This window comes from Mobula birostris, chromosome 9 (genome assembly GCF_030028105.1).
Source record: "Mobula birostris isolate sMobBir1 chromosome 9, sMobBir1.hap1, whole genome shotgun sequence".
Lineage (NCBI taxonomy): Eukaryota > Metazoa > Chordata > Chondrichthyes > Myliobatiformes > Myliobatidae > Mobula > Mobula birostris.
In genome coordinates this window covers 7,277,834-7,299,609 of record NC_092378.1, presented here as the reverse complement: position 1 = coordinate 7,299,609, position 21,776 = coordinate 7,277,834, and the positions used below count along the sequence as shown (strand labels likewise).

The 21,776-nt window shown below is 42.4% G+C and overlaps 1 protein-coding gene across 1 annotated transcript in view; it reads right to left on the bottom strand.

Annotated features, from left to right (window-relative positions):
• LOC140203271 (myelin regulatory factor-like protein) overlaps positions 1-21,776 on the bottom strand; it is an 84,320-nt gene that overhangs the window by 20,148 nt on the left and 42,396 nt on the right. The window contains exons 15-21 of the mRNA XM_072269287.1: positions 21,640-21,717; positions 20,235-20,295; positions 14,389-14,468; positions 11,116-11,190; positions 9,634-9,698; positions 9,354-9,548; positions 7,029-7,079 (exon numbers count right to left, since the gene is read on the bottom strand). Coding sequence (XP_072125388.1) covers positions 7,029-7,079; positions 9,354-9,548; positions 9,634-9,698; positions 11,116-11,190; positions 14,389-14,468; positions 20,235-20,295; positions 21,640-21,717 — 605 coding nt within the window. The remainder of the gene's footprint in view (positions 1-7,028; positions 7,080-9,353; positions 9,549-9,633; positions 9,699-11,115; positions 11,191-14,388; positions 14,469-20,234; positions 20,296-21,639; positions 21,718-21,776) is intronic.

The window sequence follows — 21,776 nt, the reverse complement described above, 5'->3', positions numbered from 1 at the left end:
TTTCAATATGATTGTATAAGGGCTAAGAGTGTTGTAAAAGCAAGCCTGAAGGCTTTGTGTGTCAATTCAAGGAGCATTCGTAACAAGGTGGATGAATTGAGTGTGCAGATAGTTATTAATGAATATGATATAGCTGGGATCACAGAGACATGGCTCCAGGGTGACCAAGGATGGGAGCTCAACGTTCAGGGATATTCAATATTCAGGAGGGATAGACATGAAAGAAAAGGAGGTGGGGTGGCATTGCCGGTTAGAGAGGGGATTAACATAATAGAAAAGAAGGACATTAGCTGGGAGGATGTGGAATCATTATGGGTAGAGCTACATAACACTAAGGGGCAGAAAACGCTGGTGGGAGTTGTGTACAGGCCACCTAACAATAGTATTGAGGTTGCTGATAGCATTAAACAGCAAATTAGAAATGCGTGCAATAAAGGAACAGCAGTTATAATGGGTGACTTCAATCTACATATAGATTGAGTGAACCGAATTGGTAAGAGTGCCGAGGAAGAGGATTTCTTGGAATGTATGCAAGATAGTTTTCTGAACCAGTATGTCGAGGAACCAACTAGAGAGCAGACCATTCTAGACTGGGTATTGAGCAATGAGGAAGGGTTAGTTAGCAATCTTGTCGTGCGAGGCCCCTTGGGTAAGAGTGACCATAATATGGTGGAATTTTTCATTAAGGTGGAGAGTGATATAGTTAATTCAGAAACAAAGGTTCTGAACTTAAAGAAGGGTAACTTTGAAGGTATGAGACGTGAATTAGCTAAGATAGAGTGGCAAATGATGCGTAAAGGGTTGACGGTGGATATGCAATGGCAAGCATTTAAAGATTGCATGGATGAACTACAACAATTGTTCATCCCAGTTTGGCAAAAGAATAAACCAGGGAAGGTAGTGCACCCGTGGCTGACAAGGGAAATTAGGGATAGTATCAATTCCAAAGAAGAAACATACAAATTAACCAGAAAAAGCGGCACACCTGAGGACTGGGAGAAATTCAGAGTCCAGCAGAGGAGGACAAAGGGCTTAATCAGGAAAGGGAAAAAAGATTATGAGAGAAAGCTGGCAGGGAACATAAAAACTGACTGTAAAAGCTTTTATAGACATGTGAAAAGAAAAAGATTGGTTAAGACAAATGTAGGTCCCTTACAATCAGAAACAGGTGAATTGATCATGGGGAATAAGGACATGGCAGACCAATTTAATAACTACTTTGGTTCTGTCTTCACTAAGGAGGACATAAATAATCTTCCGGAAATAGTAGGGGACCGAGGGTCTAGTGAGATGGAGGAACTGAGGGAAATACATGTTAGTAGGGAAGTGGTGTTAGGTGAATTAAAGGGATTAAAGGCAGATAAATCCCCAGGGCCAGATGTTCTGCATCCCAGAGTGCTTAAGGAAGTAGCCCAAGAAATAGTGGATGCATTAGTGATAATTTTTCAAAACTCTTTAGATTCTGGATTGGTTCCTGAGGATTGGAGGGTGGCTAATGTAACCCCGCTTTATAAAAAAGGAGGGAGAGAGAAACCGGGGAATTATAGACCGGTAAGTCTGACATCGGTGTTGGGGAAAATGCTAGAGTCAGTTATCAAAGATGTGATAACAGCCCATTTGGAAAGCAGTGAAATCATCAGACAAAGTCAGCATGGATTTGTGAAAGGAAAATCATGTCTGACAAATCTCATAGAATTTTTTGAGGATGTAACTAGTAGAGTGGATAGGGGAAAACCAGTGGATGTGGTATATTTGGATTTTCAAAAGGCTTTTGACAAAGTCCCACACAGGAGATTAGTGTGCAAACTTAAAGCACACGGTATTGGGGGTATGGTCTTCATGTGGATAGAGAATTGGTTGGCAGACAGGAAGCAAAGAGTGGAAATAAACGAGACCTTTTCAGAATGGCAGGCAGTGACTAGTGGGGTACAGCAAGGCTCAGTGCTGGGACCCCAGTTGTTTACAATATATATTAATGACTTAGATGAGGGAGTTAAATGCAGCATCTCCAAGTTTGCGGATGACACGAAGCTGGGTGGCAGTGTTAGCTGTGAGGAGGATGCTAAGAGGATGCAGGGTGACTTGGATAGGTTGGGTGAGTGGGCAAATTCATGGCAGATGCAATTTAATGTGGATAAATGTGAGGTTATCCACTTTGGTGGCAAGAACAGGAAAACAGATTATTATCTGAATGATGGCCAATTAGGAAAAGGGGAGGTGCAACGAGACCTGGGTGTCATTGTACACCAGTCATTGAAAGTGGGCATGCAGGTACAGCAGGCGGTGAAAAAGGCGAATGGTATGCTGGCATTCATAGCAAGAGGATTCGAGTACAGGAGCAGGGAGGTACTACTGCAGTTGTACAAGGCCTTGGTGAGACCACACCTGGAGTATTGTGTGCAGTTTTGGTCCCCTAATCTGAGGAAAGACATTCTTGCCATAGAGGGAGTACAAAGAAGGTTCACCAGATTGATTCCTGGTATGGCAGGACTTTCATATGATGAAAGACTGGATCGACTAGGCTTATAATCTCTGGAATTCAGAATGTTGAGGGGGGATCTGTTTGCAACGTATAAAATTCTAAAGGGATTGGACAGGGTAAATGTAGGAAGATTGTTCCCGATGTTGGGGAAGTCCAGAACGAGGGATCACAATTTGAGGATAAAGGGGAAGCCTTTTACGACCGAGATGAGGAAAAACTTCTTCACACAGAGAGTGGTGAATCTGTGGAATTCTCTGCCACAGGAAACAGTTGAGGCCAATTCATTGGCTATATTTAAGAGGGAGTTCGATATGGCCCTTGTGGCTAGAGGGATCAGGGGGCATGGAGAGAAGGCAGGTACAGGGTTCTGAGTTGGATGATCAGCCATGATCATACTGAATGGCGGTGCAGGCTCGAAGGGCCGAATGGCATACTCCTGCACATATTTTCTATGTTTCTATGTAAATTGATGGCAGAGAGTAAGAAGCTGTTCCTGATTTGTTACGAGTGTACCTTCAGGCTCTTGTACCTCCTCCTTGATTGTAGCAATGTAAAGAGGGCATGTCCTGGGTAATGGGGGTCGTTAATGATGGATGTCATCTCCTTGAGGAGGCGTCATCTTTTGAAGATGTCCAGGATGCTGGAGAGGATAGTGCCTATGGTGGAGCTGGGTGAGTTTATAACATTCTGCAGCTTTTTCCAATTCTGTACAGCTCTATGTCCGTGTGAAAATTAAGCTTCCTCTTTCCTCCACATTCACTTCGCTGTATTGCGTCCTGTTTGTACCCCTGCATAACTCACAGCTTGACAAAGGTCTGCAGCTAAATCTCTCCAAACATTTCTTTATTGACCATTAATTCTATCCATTCTATTTCTGTTGGATAGATCATAATTGAAAACCTCCTTTCTCGTACGACATCACCTGACTGTAATTGCTTCGTCAGAAATGTTAGGCACTGAGTATTTAACACTAGATTTCATTTATTCAGAGATACAGCCCAGAATAGTTGTTCTAGCCCTTCCAGCTGCACTGCTCAGCAACTCCTGACCTAACCCCAGCCTAATCACAGGACAATTTACAATGACCAATTAACCTACCAACTGGTACGTCTTTGGACTGTGGGAGGAAACCAGAGGAGCTGGGCAAAGCCCACCCTTTCCACGGGGAGGAATGTACAAACTCCTTCCAGATGACATCAGAATCGAACTGTGAACTCTGATGCCCTCAGTTGTAATAGTGCAACACTAACCACTACACTACCCTGGCACCCAATTTAATCCTACTCAGGTGGTGCAGTAAAATCTCTGTATATCAGTGCTAGGCAATTAAGATAAGTTTGTGCCTCAAACTCCCTTGTTTTACCTCTTAGCACGACAGTTGCTTTTGTACAGAATATTCATTGGATAACCCAGTGACCTCACCTCTATCACTCTTCCATTAACCCTTGCTGATCCCTTGTCAGTTTAAATCTTTCATGTTCACAATGTGCCTCTCTGATCAGGGTAAAGGACAGTTCATTAAACAACAATCTCTGATTTTATGACGTATCCCTCCACAAATATCCCCTTTACGTCAGCGCTAACATACGTCTTCCCATCTGGTACTCAGGGCATTTCAGAGATCTTTCCCTTTAATCTGGAACATACTTCCTTGAAATAATTGTGCGTTAAATGGCGACTCCCATCAGAAACCCACCTTTATGCTTTGAGTTCTTTTTCCAAGTTATCTTAAGCTGGGAAAACAGCTTTTGGGCTGCTTGTGCGAAAGGTGGGGAGTGGGGAGGGGAGAGGGGGGGCTTCCGGGCTGCAATGCTCCTATCATTCACTCTGTGGGGTTGCTTGTTTCGTGGATGTGAGGAGTACGAGCTTCAGGTTGTATCCCGCATACATTCTCTGATATTAAATAAACCTTTGAGATTGTTTGGTACTAGAATCACATCCAGAGAACCCACTTGCTGCCCACCCTCGCTTGCTGTAGAACACACCACGCTGATCACTCACCCAATTTACCTCCTGTATAAACCATGGTGTGTTAGTTGCTTCACAGTTCCTTGTTATTCAAGCCATCCACTCTATGCTACCCTCTACCTACATCACCTATAGCAAATACATAAACCCATCTCCTCAAATTCTCCTTTTCGGGAAGATTCCATTGGATCCCATCCTATTAAGCACTCCTTTTGTAAACTCTGTCAATAACCGGTATCACTCTACAACCTCCCACCTCCCCAAACTCTGAAACATCAGCTCTACCTTTGTGCTTCACTTCCCACGTGCGCCAAAAGCAGTTCTACAGCGCACAAACCTTTAGGCACTGATGCAAGGTTAATCCTGTTATATCTTAGCCTGATTTGAATTCTTTTTAAATTCATTACTGAATTATTCTACTTACTAACTGGAATTGAGCATTTTTACTTCATAAAGTGTGAATTTTTTTCCTCCTGTGCACATTCTGTCACTACAGCTAATGACAGCTATAAATAACAGTTTTGCAATGTAAGCAATTCACTTTGTTTGTTCACGGTTCATTTTTGTGGGTGGCAGGGTGGAGATCCATCTCTACCAAAGGAGGTGTAAGATGCTCCTTCCCTCCACTAGCCTGCAGGTCACCCTTGGGCAAGGTGTAGTACCTGCTTACCACCCCCACTCCCCGCCATTTAGGGTCATGTGAAGCCATGGAAGCAGGTGGTGGACGGTCGTATGAGCAGCTGGTGTATATCACAAGTCCTGGTTATGCAACTAGAGATGCCAGGCAGACAATCTCTGAAGATTATTGATAATGGCTGGGGTCACCCAACTTGTAAAGACAATGCCTAGAAAAAGGCAAAGGCAAACCATATCTGTAGAAAAAATTGCCAAAAGCAATCATAAGGCCATAAGATATAGGAGTAGAAGTAGGCCATTCAGCCCATCGAGTCTTCTCCACCATTCAATCATGGCAACAAATTCCAAAGATTTACCACCCTCTAACTAAAGTAATTTCTCCGCATCTCTGTTCTAAATGGACGTCTTTCAATACTGAAGTCATACCCTCTTGTTCTGGATTCCCCTACTACAGGGAATAACTTTACTATATATAATCTGTTCAGGCCTTTTAACATTCAGAATATTTCTATGAGATCCCGCCCCCCCCCCCCCCCATTCTCCTGAACTCCAGGGAATATAGCTCAAGAGCTGCCAAACATCCCTCATATGGAAAACCTTTCATTCCTGGAATCATTTTTGTGAATCTTCTCTGAACCCTCTCCAATGTCAGGATATCCTTTCTAAAATAAGGAGCCCAAAACTGCACACAATACTCTAAATGTGGTCTCACAAGTGCCTTATAGAGCCTCAACATCACATCCCTGCTCTTATATTCCATACCTCTAGAAGTAAATGCCAACATTGCATTTGCTTTCTTCATCACCGACTCAACCTGGAGGTTAACTTTTAGAATATCCTGCACAAGGGCTCTCAAGTCCCTTTGCATCTCTGCATTTTGAATTCTCTCCCGATCTAAATAACAGTCTGCCCGTTAATTTCTTCCACCAAAGTGCATGACTATACACTTTCCAACTTTGTATTTCATTTGCCACTTCTTTGCCCATTCCCCTAAACTATCTAAGTCTCTCTGCAGTCTCTCTGTTTCCTCAACACTACCCACTCCTCCACCTATCTTTGTATCATCGGCAAATTTAGCCACAAATCCATTAATCCCATAGTCCAAATCATTGACATACATTGTAAAAAGCAGTGTTCCCAATACCAACCCCTGTGAAACTCCACTTGTAACCGGCAGCCAGGCAGAATAGGATCTTTTTATTCCCATTCTCTGTTTCTGCTGACCAGCCAATGCTCCACCCATGCTAGTAACTCCCCTGTAATTCCATGGGATCTTATCTTGTTAAGCAGCCTCATGTGGGGCACTTTGTCAAGGGCCTTCTGAAAATCCAAGTACACCACATCTACTGCATCTCCTTTGTCAATCCTGCTTGTAATTTCCTCAAAAAATTGCAGTAGGTTAGTCAGGCAGGATTTTCCTTTCAGGAACTATGCTGGCTTTGGCCTATCTTGTCATGTGCCTCCAGGTACTCCATAATCTCATCCCTAATGATCAATGTCAGGCTAACAGGTCTATAGGTTCCTTTCTGCTGCCTCCCACCCTCCTTAAATAGCCGAGTAACATTTGTAATTTTCCAGTTATCCAGCACAATGCCAAAATCTATCGATTCTTGAAAGATCATTGAGTAATGCCATGTTAAGTCTATGATCACCTACATCATATGATACGGCACATAACAAACAAACTGTTCACTTGCAGATTGCTAATGGTAATCAGTATTGTTTAAGATCCTAAAGTGGTCGGTTTCCTCTGGGCACTGTTCCCAACCTCAGGAAATAAACACAACATTCTTCCATTCTGATACTCTAAGAATACCTAAAGTATGATAGTCTATACATTTTAAATATTACTTTAACATGCTATTGAACTTTTATAATGCCTTTTAAATATCAATACAGTTCGCTATTGAAGAAACAAAAGAGGGCTATAGTGTTCACTTACAATCACCCTGCTTCCTTTCTCTTTTATTTGTAAGTGGACTTGTCCTGGATCCTGAAAGATAAATTTGGTAATGTGTTACTTCTAAAGTGTATTCATGACATTCACATTTTAAGCATGTTTACCATTCAGTTACACTTAAGTAATAAATTGGAATCATAAGTAGGACTCGTCCCAAGAGAAAACTAAAGCATACTTCTCTAGAGCCAGCTTCAAACAACTACAAACTGATTGGCCACCAGACAGTGAGAAATAGGATCAAAACCTAGAGATTTGTCAATCAGATCAAACAATTGAAATGAGGTATTTATTCATACATTATTATTAGATAAATAGCACAAAAGGGCAGAGAATATACTGACATACACATAATCCTGGCTTTGCCGAAAAATCCACTATCATTTCCCTCCCAACTGGATGGGAAAGGCTTTGAGGAGTTGGTGCCAGAGGATTAGCAGGGGAAGGGAAATAGCTCCAAGCTGCAAAGAGAAACTGCAGAATTTCCATTTGAGACCATTTTTCCAATTCCTTTTATTGCATAGTATTAGCACATTGCAAAATGCATGTTCATGCAGTTTCTGCTCTTAATATCCCAAGTGTAGCAAGGCAATGTGAACAATAATGCAGTGAGGATTAATAAAGCACATCTTTCCCTCTCCACCCCTCTCCGCTTTCCGCAGGGATCGGTCCCTCGGTGACTCCCTTATCCGCATGTCCATCCCCACTGATCTCCAACCCAGCACTTATCCCTGTAAGCGTAAGTGCTACATCTGTCCCTACACCTCATCTCTTGCAACCATTCAGGGCCCCAAACAGTCCTTTCAGGTGAGACAACACTTCACTTGTGAGTCTGTTGGGGTCATCTATTGCATCCGGTGCTCCCGGTGAGGCCTCCTCTACATCGGTGAAACCTGACGCAGATTGGGGGACTGCTTCGTCGAGCACCTCCACTCCATCCACCGCAACAGACAGGATCTCCCGGTAGCCACCCACATCAACTCTGCTTCCCATTCCCATATGTCCATACATGGCCTCCCCTACCGCCATGATGAGGCTAAACTCAGGTTGGAGGAGCAACACCTCATATACCGTCTGGGTAGTCTCCAGCCCCTTAGTATGAACATAGAATTCTCCAACTTCTGGTAATTCCCTTCCCCTATCCCTATTTCACTCTACTCCCTCCCCCAGCTCCCTCATGGTTCCGCCTCCTTCTTCTACCACCCATTGTTTTCAGGGCTATGACATCAATGCTTCCCCTCTCCCACCCCCTTGTCTTTCAAATTACTGGTCTTTCAACTGAAGCTACAAGCATTCTTCAAATCCTTCCCCATCTTTCATACTTCAGTCCTGACGAAGGGTTCCGGCCCGAAACGTCGACTCATCGTTTCTAACTGATACTGCCTGACCTGCTGAGTTCATCCAGCGTACTGAAAGTGTTGCTTTGATCACAGTATCTGCAGATTATTTTGTGTTAACAATGATGCAGTAACTGTTTCCTAATTGTATATGAATTCACTGGTGTAAGCGACTTGCACCAGTTAATCCACACACAATGCAACATGTTGACTTCCATCCCTTCCTACTAACAAGAAAGAAGAACCCTTTACTCTGCACATGCATGTTTGTTACAATTGCTCTTTAAAATTCAATACATAACAATTTCAAAGTACATTTATTGTCAAAGTATGTATACATTAAACAACCTTGAGATTTGTCTGCTTACAGGCAGCCACAAAACAAAGAAACCCAAAAGAAACCATAAAAAAGACTGCAGAGAGAAAAAAACAAATCATGCAAACAATAAAAGTAAGCAAATAGCATTCAGAATGAAAATGAGTAGTGATGACACTATAGACATGAAGCCCGGAGCAACCAGAGCAATTTAAAAACTGTGGTTAAAAAGCAATGAATTACAAATTTATTTATTTGTTGACAAATAGTGCAGAATAGGCCCTTCCATCACTTCGAGCCACAGCACCCAGCAATTCCTTGATTTAACCCTAGCGTAATCACAGGACAATTTACAATCACCAATTAACCTCCCAACCGGTACGTCTTTGGAATGTGAGAGGAAACCGGAGCACCCGGAGGAAACCCACACGGTCACCGGGAGAACTTACAAAACTCCTTACAGGAAGTGGCGGGAATTGAACCCAGGTCACCTGAACTGTAAAACATTGTGCTAACACTACGCTATCATGTCACCCTGTACTCAGGTACTTAGCTAGCACTAGCTATTAGCCTGCTTGGCAGAGAAATCAGCATAAATATTTCAGTAATATAAAATCTTCCTCTCTTTTAGAATCATTACTGTGGAATAAAACTCACTTGTCTCTGAAAGGTTTTGCATCCTATGACGATCCTTAGTGATTCTCTTCTTAGTATGATGGAAAGGAACGCCTTTGACTGGAGACTGATCCACACAGCAATGCACGGTGTCACAAGGTAAGATACCACAGAAGCTTACTTCAGGCCAAGAAGTTTCCGTTTTTAACGTTGTATGAAATGGACTTGTGTTCTTTACTAAAGAATAAAATGAATACAATTGGCTTGTCACAATGACATTTCTGTATGTAACATTTGAAATGTTTTCAGTAAAATTATCTACCTGAAAATGTTGTATGTGGAGTAATGGTAGTTTGTCCGGTTGTGTTCAGTACTTCTGAATTATAGCTGCAATATGAAAATAAATGTGATAGCATCATACAGTCATAGAGCATTACAGTGCAGAAACAGGCCTTCCAGCCCCTCTAGTCTGTGCCAAACTATTGTTCTAACTAGTCCCATCGACCTGCACCCGGACCATAGCCCTCCATAACTCTCCCATACATGTACTTATCCCAAATTCTCTGAAATGTTGACATTGATCTCGAATCCACCACTCTCACCCTTCTCTGAATGAAGTAGTTCCCCCACAGAGTCATAGAAAAGCACAGCAATTTGGCCCATCTAGTCCATGCTGAACCATTGAAGCTGCCTACTCCCATTGACCTGCACTGGGACCATAGCCCTCCATACCCCTCCATACCCCTACCATCCATGTACTTGTCCAAACTTCTCTTAAACATTGAAATAATTTCCCTTAAACATTTCACCTTTCACTCTTAACCTATGACTTATGTTAACCTACGTTCTAGTCTCATCCAACCTCAGTGGAAAAAGACTGATTACATTTAGACCATAAGACCACAAGACAAAGGAGCAGAAGTCAGCCATTCGGCCCATCGAGTCTGCTCCGCTATTTTATCATGAGCTGATCCAATCTCCCATTTAGTCCCACTCTCCTGCCTTATCACCATAACCTTTGATGCCCTGGCTACTCAGATACCTATCAATCTCTGCCTTAAATACACCCAATGACTTGGCCTCCACTGCCACCCGTGGCAACAAATTCCATAGATTCACCACCCTCTGGCTAAAAAAATTTCTTCGCATCTCTGTTCTGAATGGGCGCCCTTCAATCCTTAAGTCATGCCCTCTGGTACTAGACTCCCCCATCATGGGAAACAACTTTGCCACATCCACTCTGTCCATGCCTTTCAACATTCGAAATGTTTCTATGAGGTCCCCCCTCATTCTTCTAAGCTCCAAGGAATACAGTCCAAGAGCGGACAAACGTTCCTCATATGTTAACCCTCTCACTCCTCCAATAACCTTCTCATTTACCCTATCTATATCCCTCAATTTTGTATACCCCTATCAAATCTCCCCTCATTCTCCTACAGGAAATAAAGTCCTCATCGATTCAAATGTTCCCTATAAATCAGTCCTGGCAACATGCTTGTAAATTTACAGCATTGCCTTTCATTCCATTAGAAACAGCTATTGTTTTGTTTCTCTCTGCACCCTGCAGCACATCCAGTGACAGCCTTGCTGCTGTTGTTAGCATGTGCCTGTTTTTTATGAGTCCGAGTTGCTAGCTCAATGCTGAACCCAGCACGGATGGAAACCGTGCAAGGAGCCAGCCAGATTTGAACCTGGGACCACTGGCCTCAGAGTCCCGTGCTAATGCCACTACACCACTCTAGCACAGAGTATTGGAGGAGTTTAAATACCATCAAGAGTAGAAATTTATAGGGAAAATATTTACCTGCTATTGATAACTTTGAGGTCATTTTTCTCTTCGGTTAAAGTCAGCACATAGAGAGCCAAAATCAAAATAATACTGTCATACAAAATAAACTGTTACTTGTCACATACTGAACCCTTGGCAAACACAATATACAAAGCCACAGTCATTCCTTAGAAGGAATCATTTTGGATTAAACCAACTAAAGGTTTCAATTAATTTAATTTATTCAGCAATTAAATGTTCTAATTAGAAACCCTGTTACTCTGGAGTTATTAACCAATCCCAGATTTGGTATGTAATAATAAATCAAGACTTTGGTTATATGCACCAACTTGCAAATTCATATCAAACTAAAATACATTTTGTGAAAAAAAGTAACACACACAAAATGCTGGAGGAACTCAGCAGGTCAGTCAGCAACTATGGAAAGGAATAAACAGTCGACGTTTCAGGCCAGGAAAGAAAGGGAGAAGATGCTGGAATAAAAAGGTGGGGGGAGGGGAGGGAGGATAGCTAGGAGCTGATGGTGAAGCCAGGTGGGTAGGAACGGGAAAGGGCTAGAGAAGGAGGAACCTGATAGGAGGAAGAAATCCAGGGGAAGGTGATAGGCAGGTGAGAAAAGGCGAGAGGGCAGAAAGAGGAATATAAGAAGAGGGAAGGGGAGGAAAAATTTTTGTAAAAATATTCTTGCTACAATTCTCATTGCCATTGTACTGAGGCAGATGAGATCATAAAGTTGGTGGATTATACCATGAAAAATGTATGAATAAGATATATTTTGAGACATTTTTAGACCATAAGACATAGGAGCAGAATTAAGTCATTCAGCCCATTGAATCTGTTCTGCCACTCCATCATGGCTGATTTATTACCCATCCTTCGGCCTTCTCCCTGTAACCTTTGACACCCTTACTAAGCAACAACCTATCAACCTCTATTTTAAATACACCCAATGACTTGACCGCCACAGCTGTTTGTGGCAATGAATTCCCCAGCTACAAGAACCTCGAGATAAAGAAATTCCTCCTCATCTCTATTCTAAAGGGACACCCTTATATTCTGAGTCTGTGCCCCCTGGTCCTAGACTCTCTCTCTATAGGAAACATCCTCTTCATGTCTACTCTAATCTACCTAGGCATTTCAATACTTTACAGGTTTTATATTAGTAGTTGTGTTTGACAAGAAACAAGAATGTAGATTGGGGACAGAGTAATGGAAACTACAGCACAAATTCAACCTCTGAGTTCATCAAATCTGATTCTGTAATTATAAAAAGCAAAATATGACACTGAAATTTCTGCATCTTTTTAATAATTGGAACTATAAACATACTCTTCCTATTATGAAGCACACGTAATAAAACAAATATTTGTAGATTATTATGTACTTTTATTGACTGCTCCACATAGCAGGAAAATTTCACATTTTTACCATAAATGCTTGAATTTCATAATGCACACCTCCAAGGGGATCACAACCTTGTTGTGCTTTGGAGACTCCTGTGCCTCAATGACCCTGAGAGCTATGTTGGCTGGAGTCAGGGCCTTGTGGTTTGGTTCTTGGTAGAGTCACCCTTGCCAAACAGGTCATAGGTAGAGGCCAGACTAAGAGTGGTCCACCAGTCCCCCAGGTTCAGGGGTTCAGCTCAGGGCTAACAACCCTGACTGATCAAACAAAATTGTTACAGAAACAGCAATGAAGGGTCCTTCTATGTCTGAGAGCAACGATATTCCTGAGTCTTCACCCAGGACTTGCATGACTGACTGTAGTGAAAACTGAGCTACTGATACGATGCTGGAAGCCCTGGACACCACCAGAGATGGAGGATCTTTATTGCTGCTCCAAACACCAGCAGAGTAATGGGCAAAAGAAAGAGAAGAAATCATAATGTGGAATTTAAATATTTCTCTCTGTGGTAGCCAGGTTACAACCCCATTTCCTTTCCACTGACTGTTCACACCGATTGGAACACTAGGTAGCTAAGACTATGGAAACAGCAATGACTTGACAAGCTTTTAGGACTACTTAGAAGCAAATAAAAATAAGGTATGATATATCTACAGCATCAAGGTAGAAACTGCATTTTTCTCCATAACTCCAAATGCACTTTCCTACTCACACTTTTCTGTACATTTCATCACAATGACAAAACTATATAATTCTTATCTCTAATCATTAAATTCTAAGCTTTATACTGTACATCTACCTTTTAACTTCAACTTGGTTTAACTTTCATTTACCGCTATGTTGTTACTGAACACTATCAGTGCTAGTTATTCCCACTGCTTTGAATACTAAACGTTACAGTGTCTGTACAAAGTCCATTGGAATTTGGGGAGGGGCAGACAGGGGAGAAATTGGTCCATGGAAAAGAGATACAAAAAAAAAATAGAATTAGCCATTGCTGAGAATTGTAAACCAGCCACTGACAGAAAACTTTAATCATTTGGGGTGAGGTGTTCGCAGGAAGGGATAGAGGAAAAGGATGTATTCAAAATGCATTTGAAGTCAAACATAAATAGAAAATATTTTACAATTAAAACCATGCCAGCCAAGTATATATTTATTTATTTATTGAAATACAGCATGAAATAGGTCCATCGAGCCGTGCTGCCTAGTAATCTCTGATCAACCCTAGCCCCATCACGGGACAATTTACTATTTACAACCGAGTCAATAGGGTGGATGTGGAGAGGTTGTTTCCTCTGGTGAGGGAATCAAAGACCAGAGTACACAGCCTCAGAATGATGGGATATCCTTATAGAATGGAAATGAGGAGGAACTTGTTTAACTAGAGAGTGGTGAATCTGTGGAATTCGTTGCCACATGCAGCTGTAGAACCCAAATCATTGGGTACATTTAAAACAGAGGTTGATAGATTCTTGATTAGTCAGGGCATAAAAGGATATGGGGAGAAGGCAGGAGACTGGGGCTGAGAGGGAAAATGGATCAGCCATGATGAAATGGCGGAGCAGACTTAATGGGCCAAATGGCCTAATTCTGCTCCTATATCTTGATGTCTTATGGTCCACTAACTGGTACATCTTTAGACTGTGGGAGGAAACTGGAGCACCCGGAGGAAACCCACACATTCCACGGAGAGAACTCAAAGAGACTCCTTCCAGATAACGTCAGAATTGAACTCTGAGGCCCTGAGCTTTTACAGCGCCACACTAACACTACGTGGCACCCAGGTTTAATTCAAAATTTTAAAATGCAGAATGTCAATAACAACTTTTTTTTAAAAAGGATGCAACTAACTTAGAATAGTTTGAGTAAATCTATGCTTACCAAAAGGCCATGACACCAAATAGAACCATGATGGCAGTCTGCAAAATTTTTTGTGGAGAGCACTCTTGTTTAAGGTAAGCCTGAATGACAAAGAGAAAAACAGTCAGAATTAACCAATGCACTAAGATGAGACACCTTGAAATAAATAACACCCAGATTTTTTTATAGATTAGATTATGAGGAGACTCAGTCCTCGTTTATTGTCATTTAGAAATGCATGCATTAAAAAATGATACAACGTTCCTCCAGAATGATATCACAAGAAAACACAGGATAAACCAAGACTAAAACTGACAAAACCACATAATTATAACATATAGTTACAACAGTGCAAAGCAATACCATAATTTATCACTAATACACAAAATACCAACCTGACATCAATTCCAAGTAGGAACAATTTCAGTCTGCATTACTGTACTCTGCACTGTTGTGTCTTTTAGTGCTTGTCACTGTATTTGCTGTTGTGTTACCATATATATCCGGGTGGCGGGGTGGAGATACGTCTCTACCAAAGGAGCTGTAGGGCACTTCTTCCCTCCGCTAGCCTGCAGATCACCCTAGGACCAGGTGTAGCACCTCCCCGATCAGGGCCAGGTGAAGCCATGGGATCAGGTGGTGGATGGTCGTATGCACAGCCAGTGCATATCACAAGTCCTGGCTATGTGAACACTGACACCAACCAGGCAGTCTCTGAAGAAGTACTGATAATGGCTGGCATCACCTGTCTTGTAAAGACACTGCCCAGAAGAACGTAATGGCAAACCACGTCTGGGTAGCCTCCAACCTGATGGCATGAACATTGACTTATCAAACTTCTGCTAATGCCCCACCTTGCTCTCATACCCCATTCCCTTATTTATTTACATACACACATTCTTTCTCTCTCTCTCTCCTTTTTCTCCCTCTGTCCCTCTCACTATACCCCTTGCCCATCCTCTGGGTTTTCCCCCCCCTCCCCCTTTTCCTTCTCCCTGGGCCTCCTGTCCCATGATCCTTTCATATCCCTTTTGCCAATCACCTGTCCAGCTCTTGGCTCCATCCCTCCCCCTCCTGTCTTCTCCTATCATTTTGGATCTTCCCCTCCTCCTCTCAAATCTCTTACTAGCTCTTCCTTCAGTTAGTCCTGATAAAGGGTCTCGGCCCGAAACGTCGACTGTACCTCTTCCTATAGATGCTGCCTGGCCTGCTGCGTTCACCAGCAAATTTTATGTGTGTTGCTATATATTCTGTTTTCTTTGTGAACTTCATGTGAGCAAAAAATTTCACAGCATTCTGATTTCTATTGCAATAAACTAATCTTAACTGAACCTTATTCAATCTGTACAGAATATGATATTCTCCTGTAATAACGATAGAACTGAAAATTCTGTCAAAAATATCACAAATTATTTCCGCTGAATTGCCCTCTTGAAATAGGATAACACAGCATGTGCTGGCTTCAACAATGGGGTCAGATGCTTCTCATCAAGGAATGTCCAAACATTTTACCATATCATTAAAGTCTAATTCATGTGCAGTCTTGTTTCAGGTTGGCCCGAATGACAAAGAGGAAAAAATTGGTGCTTCAGATTAACTAGATTAATTGGTCATTATAATTTGTCCCCCAATTGGGCTATGATAAAATTGGGGGATAGCTGTGCGGCGTGGCTCAAAGGTCCTCAAGGGCCTATTCCGCGCGTTGTGTGTTTGTATGTACTGTATGGATGGAAAGATAGAGCGAGTGCTGAGATCAGACTCATTAGTACATTTTAGACCATGTGTTCTTTAAGGGACAATTCTGAATCCATTTTGCAGAGTGTATCATTTGGGCTTGAATCTGGTTGTTAGAATTCCTATTGCTACTTAACTGGGATAAAAAGTTCAAATTTGCATCAATCCATGACTAATAAACAGACTAATAAGCTAACAAAGCAGAATAAACGGTGTAAAGACAGTAAGGTAGAGGGGCTGAAATGTGTGGACCTCAATGTAAGAAGCATCAGGAACAAAGGTGATGAACTGAGAGCTTGGATACATACATGGAATTATGATGTAGTGGCCATTACAGAGGGCCAGGGCAGGAATGGATTCTCAATATTTCTGGATTTCAATGCTTTAAAAGGGATAGAGAGGGCGGAAAAAGGGGAGGAGGGGTGGCATTACTGGTCAGGGATACTATTACAGCTACAGAAAGGTTGGGTAATGTAGCAGGATCCTCTTTTGAGTCAGTATGGGTGGAAGTCAGGAACAGGAAGGGAGCAGTTACTCTACTGGGGGTATTCTATAGGCAGCAGAGATACAGAGGAGCAGATTGGGAGGCAGATTTTGGAAAGGTGCAAAAATAACAGGGTTGTTATCATGGGTGACTTTAACTTCCCTAATATTGATTGGCACCTGATTAGTTCCAATGGTTTAGACAGGGCAGAGTTTGTTAAGTGTGTCCAGGACGGATTCCTGTCACAGTATGTGGACAGGCCGACTGAGGGAATGCCATACTAGATCTAGTATTTGGTAATGAACCGGGTCAGGTCACAGATCTCTCAGTGGGTGTGCATCTGGGGGACAGTGACCACCACTCCCTGGCCTTTAGCATTATCATGGAAAAGGGTAGAATCAGAGAGGACAGAAAAATTTTTAATTGGGGAAGGGCAAATTATGAGGCTATAAGGTTAGAACTTGCGGGTGTGAATTGGGATGATGTTTTTGCAGGGTAATGTACTATGGACATGTGGTCGATGTTTAGAGATCTCTTGCAGAATGTTAGGCATAAATTTGTCCGGTGAGGAAGATAAAGAATGGTAGGGTGAAGGAACCATGGGTGACAAGTGAGGTGGAAAATCTAGTCAGGTGGAAGAAGGCAGCATACATGAGGTTTAGGAAGCAAGGATCAGATGGGTCTATTAAGGAATATAGGGAAGCAAGAAAGGAGCTTAAGAAGGGGCTAAGAAGAGCAAGAGGGGGGCATGAGAAGGCCTTGACAAGTAGGGTAAAGGAAAACCCCAAGGAATTCTTCAATTATGTGAAGAAAAAAAGGATGACAGGATTGAAGCAACACACATCAAAGTTGCTGGTAAACGCAGCAGGCCAGGCAGCATCTGTAGGAAGAGGTGCAGTCGACATTTCAGGCGGGTCCTGACGAAGGGTCTCGGCCTGAAACGTCAACTGCACCTCTTCCTACAGATGCTGCCTGGCCTGCTGCGTTTACCAGCAACTTTGATGTGTGTTGCTTGAATTTCCAGCATCTGCAGAATTCCTGTTGTTTGACAGGATTGAAGGTAGGACTGATTAGTGATTAGTAACAGTGGGAAGATGTGCCTGGAGGCTGTGGAAGTGAGCAAGGTCCTCAATGAATACTTCTCTTCGGTATTCACCAATGAGAGGGAACTTGATGATGGTGAGGACAATATGAGTGAGGTTGATGTTCTGGAGCATGTTGATATTAAGGGAGAGGAGGTGTTGGAGTTGTTAAAATACATTAGGACGGATAAATCCCCGGGGCCTGACGGAATATTCCCCAGGCTGCTCCACGAGGCGAGGGAAGAGATTGCTGAGCCTCTGGCTAGGATCTTTATGTCCTCGTTGTCCACGGGAATGGTACTGGAGGATTGGAGGGAGGGGAATGTTGTCCCCTTGTTCAAAAAAGTTAGTAGGGATAGTCCGGGTAATTATAGACCACTGAGCCTTACGTCTGTGGTGGGAAAGCTGTTGGAAAAGATTCTTAGAGATAGGATCTCTGGGCATTTAGAGAATCATGGTCTGATCAGGGACAGTCAGCATGGCTTTGTGAAGGGCAGATCGTGTCTAACAAGCCTGATAGAGTTCTTTGAGGAGGTGACCAGGCATATAGATGAGGGTAGTGCAGTGGATGTGATCTACATGGATTTTAGTAAGGCATTTGACAAAGTTCCACACAGTAGGCTTATTCAGAAAGTCAGAAAGCATGGGATCCAGGGAAGTTTGGCCAGGTGGATTCAGAATTAGCTTGCCTGCAGAAGGCAGAGGGTCGTGGTGGAGGGAGTGCATTCAGATTGGAGGGTTGTGACCAGTGGATCTGTTCTGGGACCTCTAATTTTTGTGATTTTTATTAACGACCTGGATGTGGGGGTAGAAGTGTGGGTTGGCAAGTTTGCAGACGACACAAAGGTTGGTGGTGTTGTAGATAGTGTAGAGGATTGTCGAAGATTGCAGAGAGACATTGATAGGATGCAGAAGTGGGCTGAGAAGTGGCAGATGGAGTTCAACCCAGAGAAGTGTGAGGTGGTACACTTTGGAAGGACAAACTCCAAGGCAGAGTACAAAGTAAATGGCAGGATACTTGGTAGTGTGGAGGAGCAGAGGGATCTGGGGGTACATGTCCACAGATCTCTGAAAGTTGCCTCACAGGTGGATAGAGTAGTTAAGAAAGCTTATGGGGTGTTAGCTTTCATAAGTTGAGGGATAGAGTTTAAGAGTCGCGATGTAATGATGCAGTTCTATAAAACTCTGGTTAGGCCACACTTGGAGTACTGTGTCCAGTTCTGGTCACCTCACTATAGGAAGGATGTGGAAGCATTGGAAAGGGTACAGAGGAGTTTTACCAGGATGCTGCCTGGTTTAGAAAGTATGCATTATGATCAGAGATTAAGGGAGCTGGGGCTTTACTCTTTGGAGAGGAGGAGGATGAGAGGAGACATGATAGAGGTGTACAAGATAATAAGAGGAATAGATAGAGTGGATAGCCAGCGCCTCTTCCCCAGGGCACCACTGTTCAATACAAGAGGACATGGCTTTAAGGCAAGGGGTGGGAAGTTCAAGGGGGATATTAGAGGAAAGTTTTTTACACAGAGAATGGTTGGTGCATGGAATGCACTGCCTGAGTCAGTGGTGGAGGCAGATACACTAGTGAAGTTTAAGAGACTACTAGACAGGTATATGGAGGAATTTAAGTTGGGGGCTTATATGGGAGGCAGGGTTTGAGGGTCGGCACAACATTGTGGGCTGAAGGGCCTGTACTGTGCTGTACTATTCTATGTTCTATGTACGTTAAATCAAAATTCTTTTGCCTTTCTTCATCAAGCACAACTGTGGAAAGAGAAACAAAGTTGGCTATTCTAGTCGAAGTCTATTCATAGACATGCATCCATAGACATGCATCCATAGACACGTACCACTGCTACACTTCCTGTGTCATAAACATGATCATATTCCAAAAGTTTAAAGATGTCTTAAACCAGTTGAAGCATCTTCAATAATTCCAGAAGACTGAAGTAGGGTAAATACTGAAAGGCTTTTATTCACAGTAAAATGTGACTTCCATGCTGAGTGTCTGCCACTGGACTGAGTGGGAGGAGCAAGGCGAAATCACCTTTATTCAGGGGTCTGTGGGAGGAGCCCCAGGGGCAGTCAGCAAAGGGGCGTGTCCAGACAGTTAAACCAGTTACAACATATATATGGTTTGCCACACCAGTTTAAGGTATATGCTGTATATTTTAACTTTCTTAAGAATCAAAGCTGCTTCGTTTTCTGAAAACCGTTAATTCACTTTTGCTTGTAGAGAACATTGCTTATCTAAAATCACTGAATGACCAATACTCTCAGTAAAAAGTTAATTTTGAACTAACTTAAGTTCCCAATAAAGGATTTTTTAAAAAATTCTTTCTCAGATGCGCGTTTCCCTAGAATTTGTTGTTTATCCCAAGTTGACTTTGAGGTGATATTGGTGAGTTATTCTCTCGTCTATGTTTTCAAGGATGACATTGCTGCTAGTAAGGGAGCTCCAGGATATTGCACAGTATTGCTTTGCACTTCCTATCAAATCTTCAGTGCCGTTCAACCTAAGGAACAGAATGTACATTGCAATGCAGATCTCTGATGCTCTCACATACCTTGTGTTTGGCCGTAACAGGTTTCTTTGAGGGCACTAAGCTGCTGGATCGACTGAACATGCTGTAAAGCAGTAATCAAAAATTCAGTTTAAACAGCCTTTTCACTGATTACTGATTCTGTGGTCTTATTTGCTTTCTCTTAGTAGATGAAGTTATAAAACTTTTAAAATTAGATTGGATGTATTCATTAATCACATATACAATGAAATGCATCAACTTAGTGAAAGACACACTGCGTTCTGCCTGACATTTGCTGGTGTCAGTATAAGCTGGTCCAACTGCAGCAGGGTGGCATAGACCAAGGGCACATGTAAGGGACTCATTGAGGTTTGGAGCAACTACTGACAGGGCTCTGAGGGAAAGGCCACAGGATAGGAATGACTTGCCACTGGACACAGTGTAATAACCATTCAAACGATTCACCAATGTTGGAAATATTGTAAAGGCACGCAGGGCCTGGTCAACCAAATGAAGTTAATGCCATGTCCTGTGCCTATAGCAAAAATATACTAGGGAGAAAAGAACAGTCTGAAATACAGAAATACCAAAGCTAAGGTTTATTTTTAATTATTTATTTATTTGTATAAATAATAGGCTCTTCCAGCCCTTCAAGCTGCGCCACCCAGCAATATCCTGATTTAGTCCTGGCCTAATCACTGGACAATTAAACAGTACGTCTTTAGACTGTGGGGGGAAACCAGAGCACCCAGAGGAAACCCACGCGGTCACGGGCGGAACGTACAAACTTCTTACAGGCAGCGGCAGGAATTGAGCCTGGGCTGCTGGCACTGTAAAGCGTTGTGGTGGTCACTAAGCTACCATGTCGAAAGTGGTCCGAACGCACACTTGGAAAGAGTGGTAGAGCGATTACTTTAAAACAAACCAAAGTCGCAGTCAGACTAAGCCAAGAGATTGACATTGTATGATGCGTTTCCAAATGATGAATTTCCAAATCAAGAAAGGTACTTTCGATCCTTTATCACAAAACCAGCAAAGATGAACAATCATATAGTGATAAAACACGAACAAAACTAAATTAGTGATATACTGATATGATATTAGCATTCAAATCAGCATAACTAAGTGTTCTAATTAACAGAATCAGAATTAACATTCTATGCATATTTAAGCAGTCTAATAACGTTCCAATTAATGTCCCAATTAATGTCTCCATGGCTCAATACTTTTCCACTAAATAACTAACTAACCATAAGTGTGAATACGTAACTCTACTCATTTGTTTCTACCATGCCCCAACCACATGACAGATTACCATAATTAACGAGCCACAAAATACAATACAGGCAGAGAGTGGATACATGGCTCCTGTAAGTGACATTATATTGGGTTGGCTCCTGATTGACAACTACGTAGTTGGACATTGGTAAAATTGTATTTGCCTTACCTTGTCTTATCACTGAATTCTGCACTACTGCGGATAGCATGTGGACTACGCCCATAAGGTGAATACGCTCTCTGTTTCCTGCAGGTGAAAGATCAATTTACTTTCTTTTCATGCCAAAGAACAACCCTGTGCAAGTA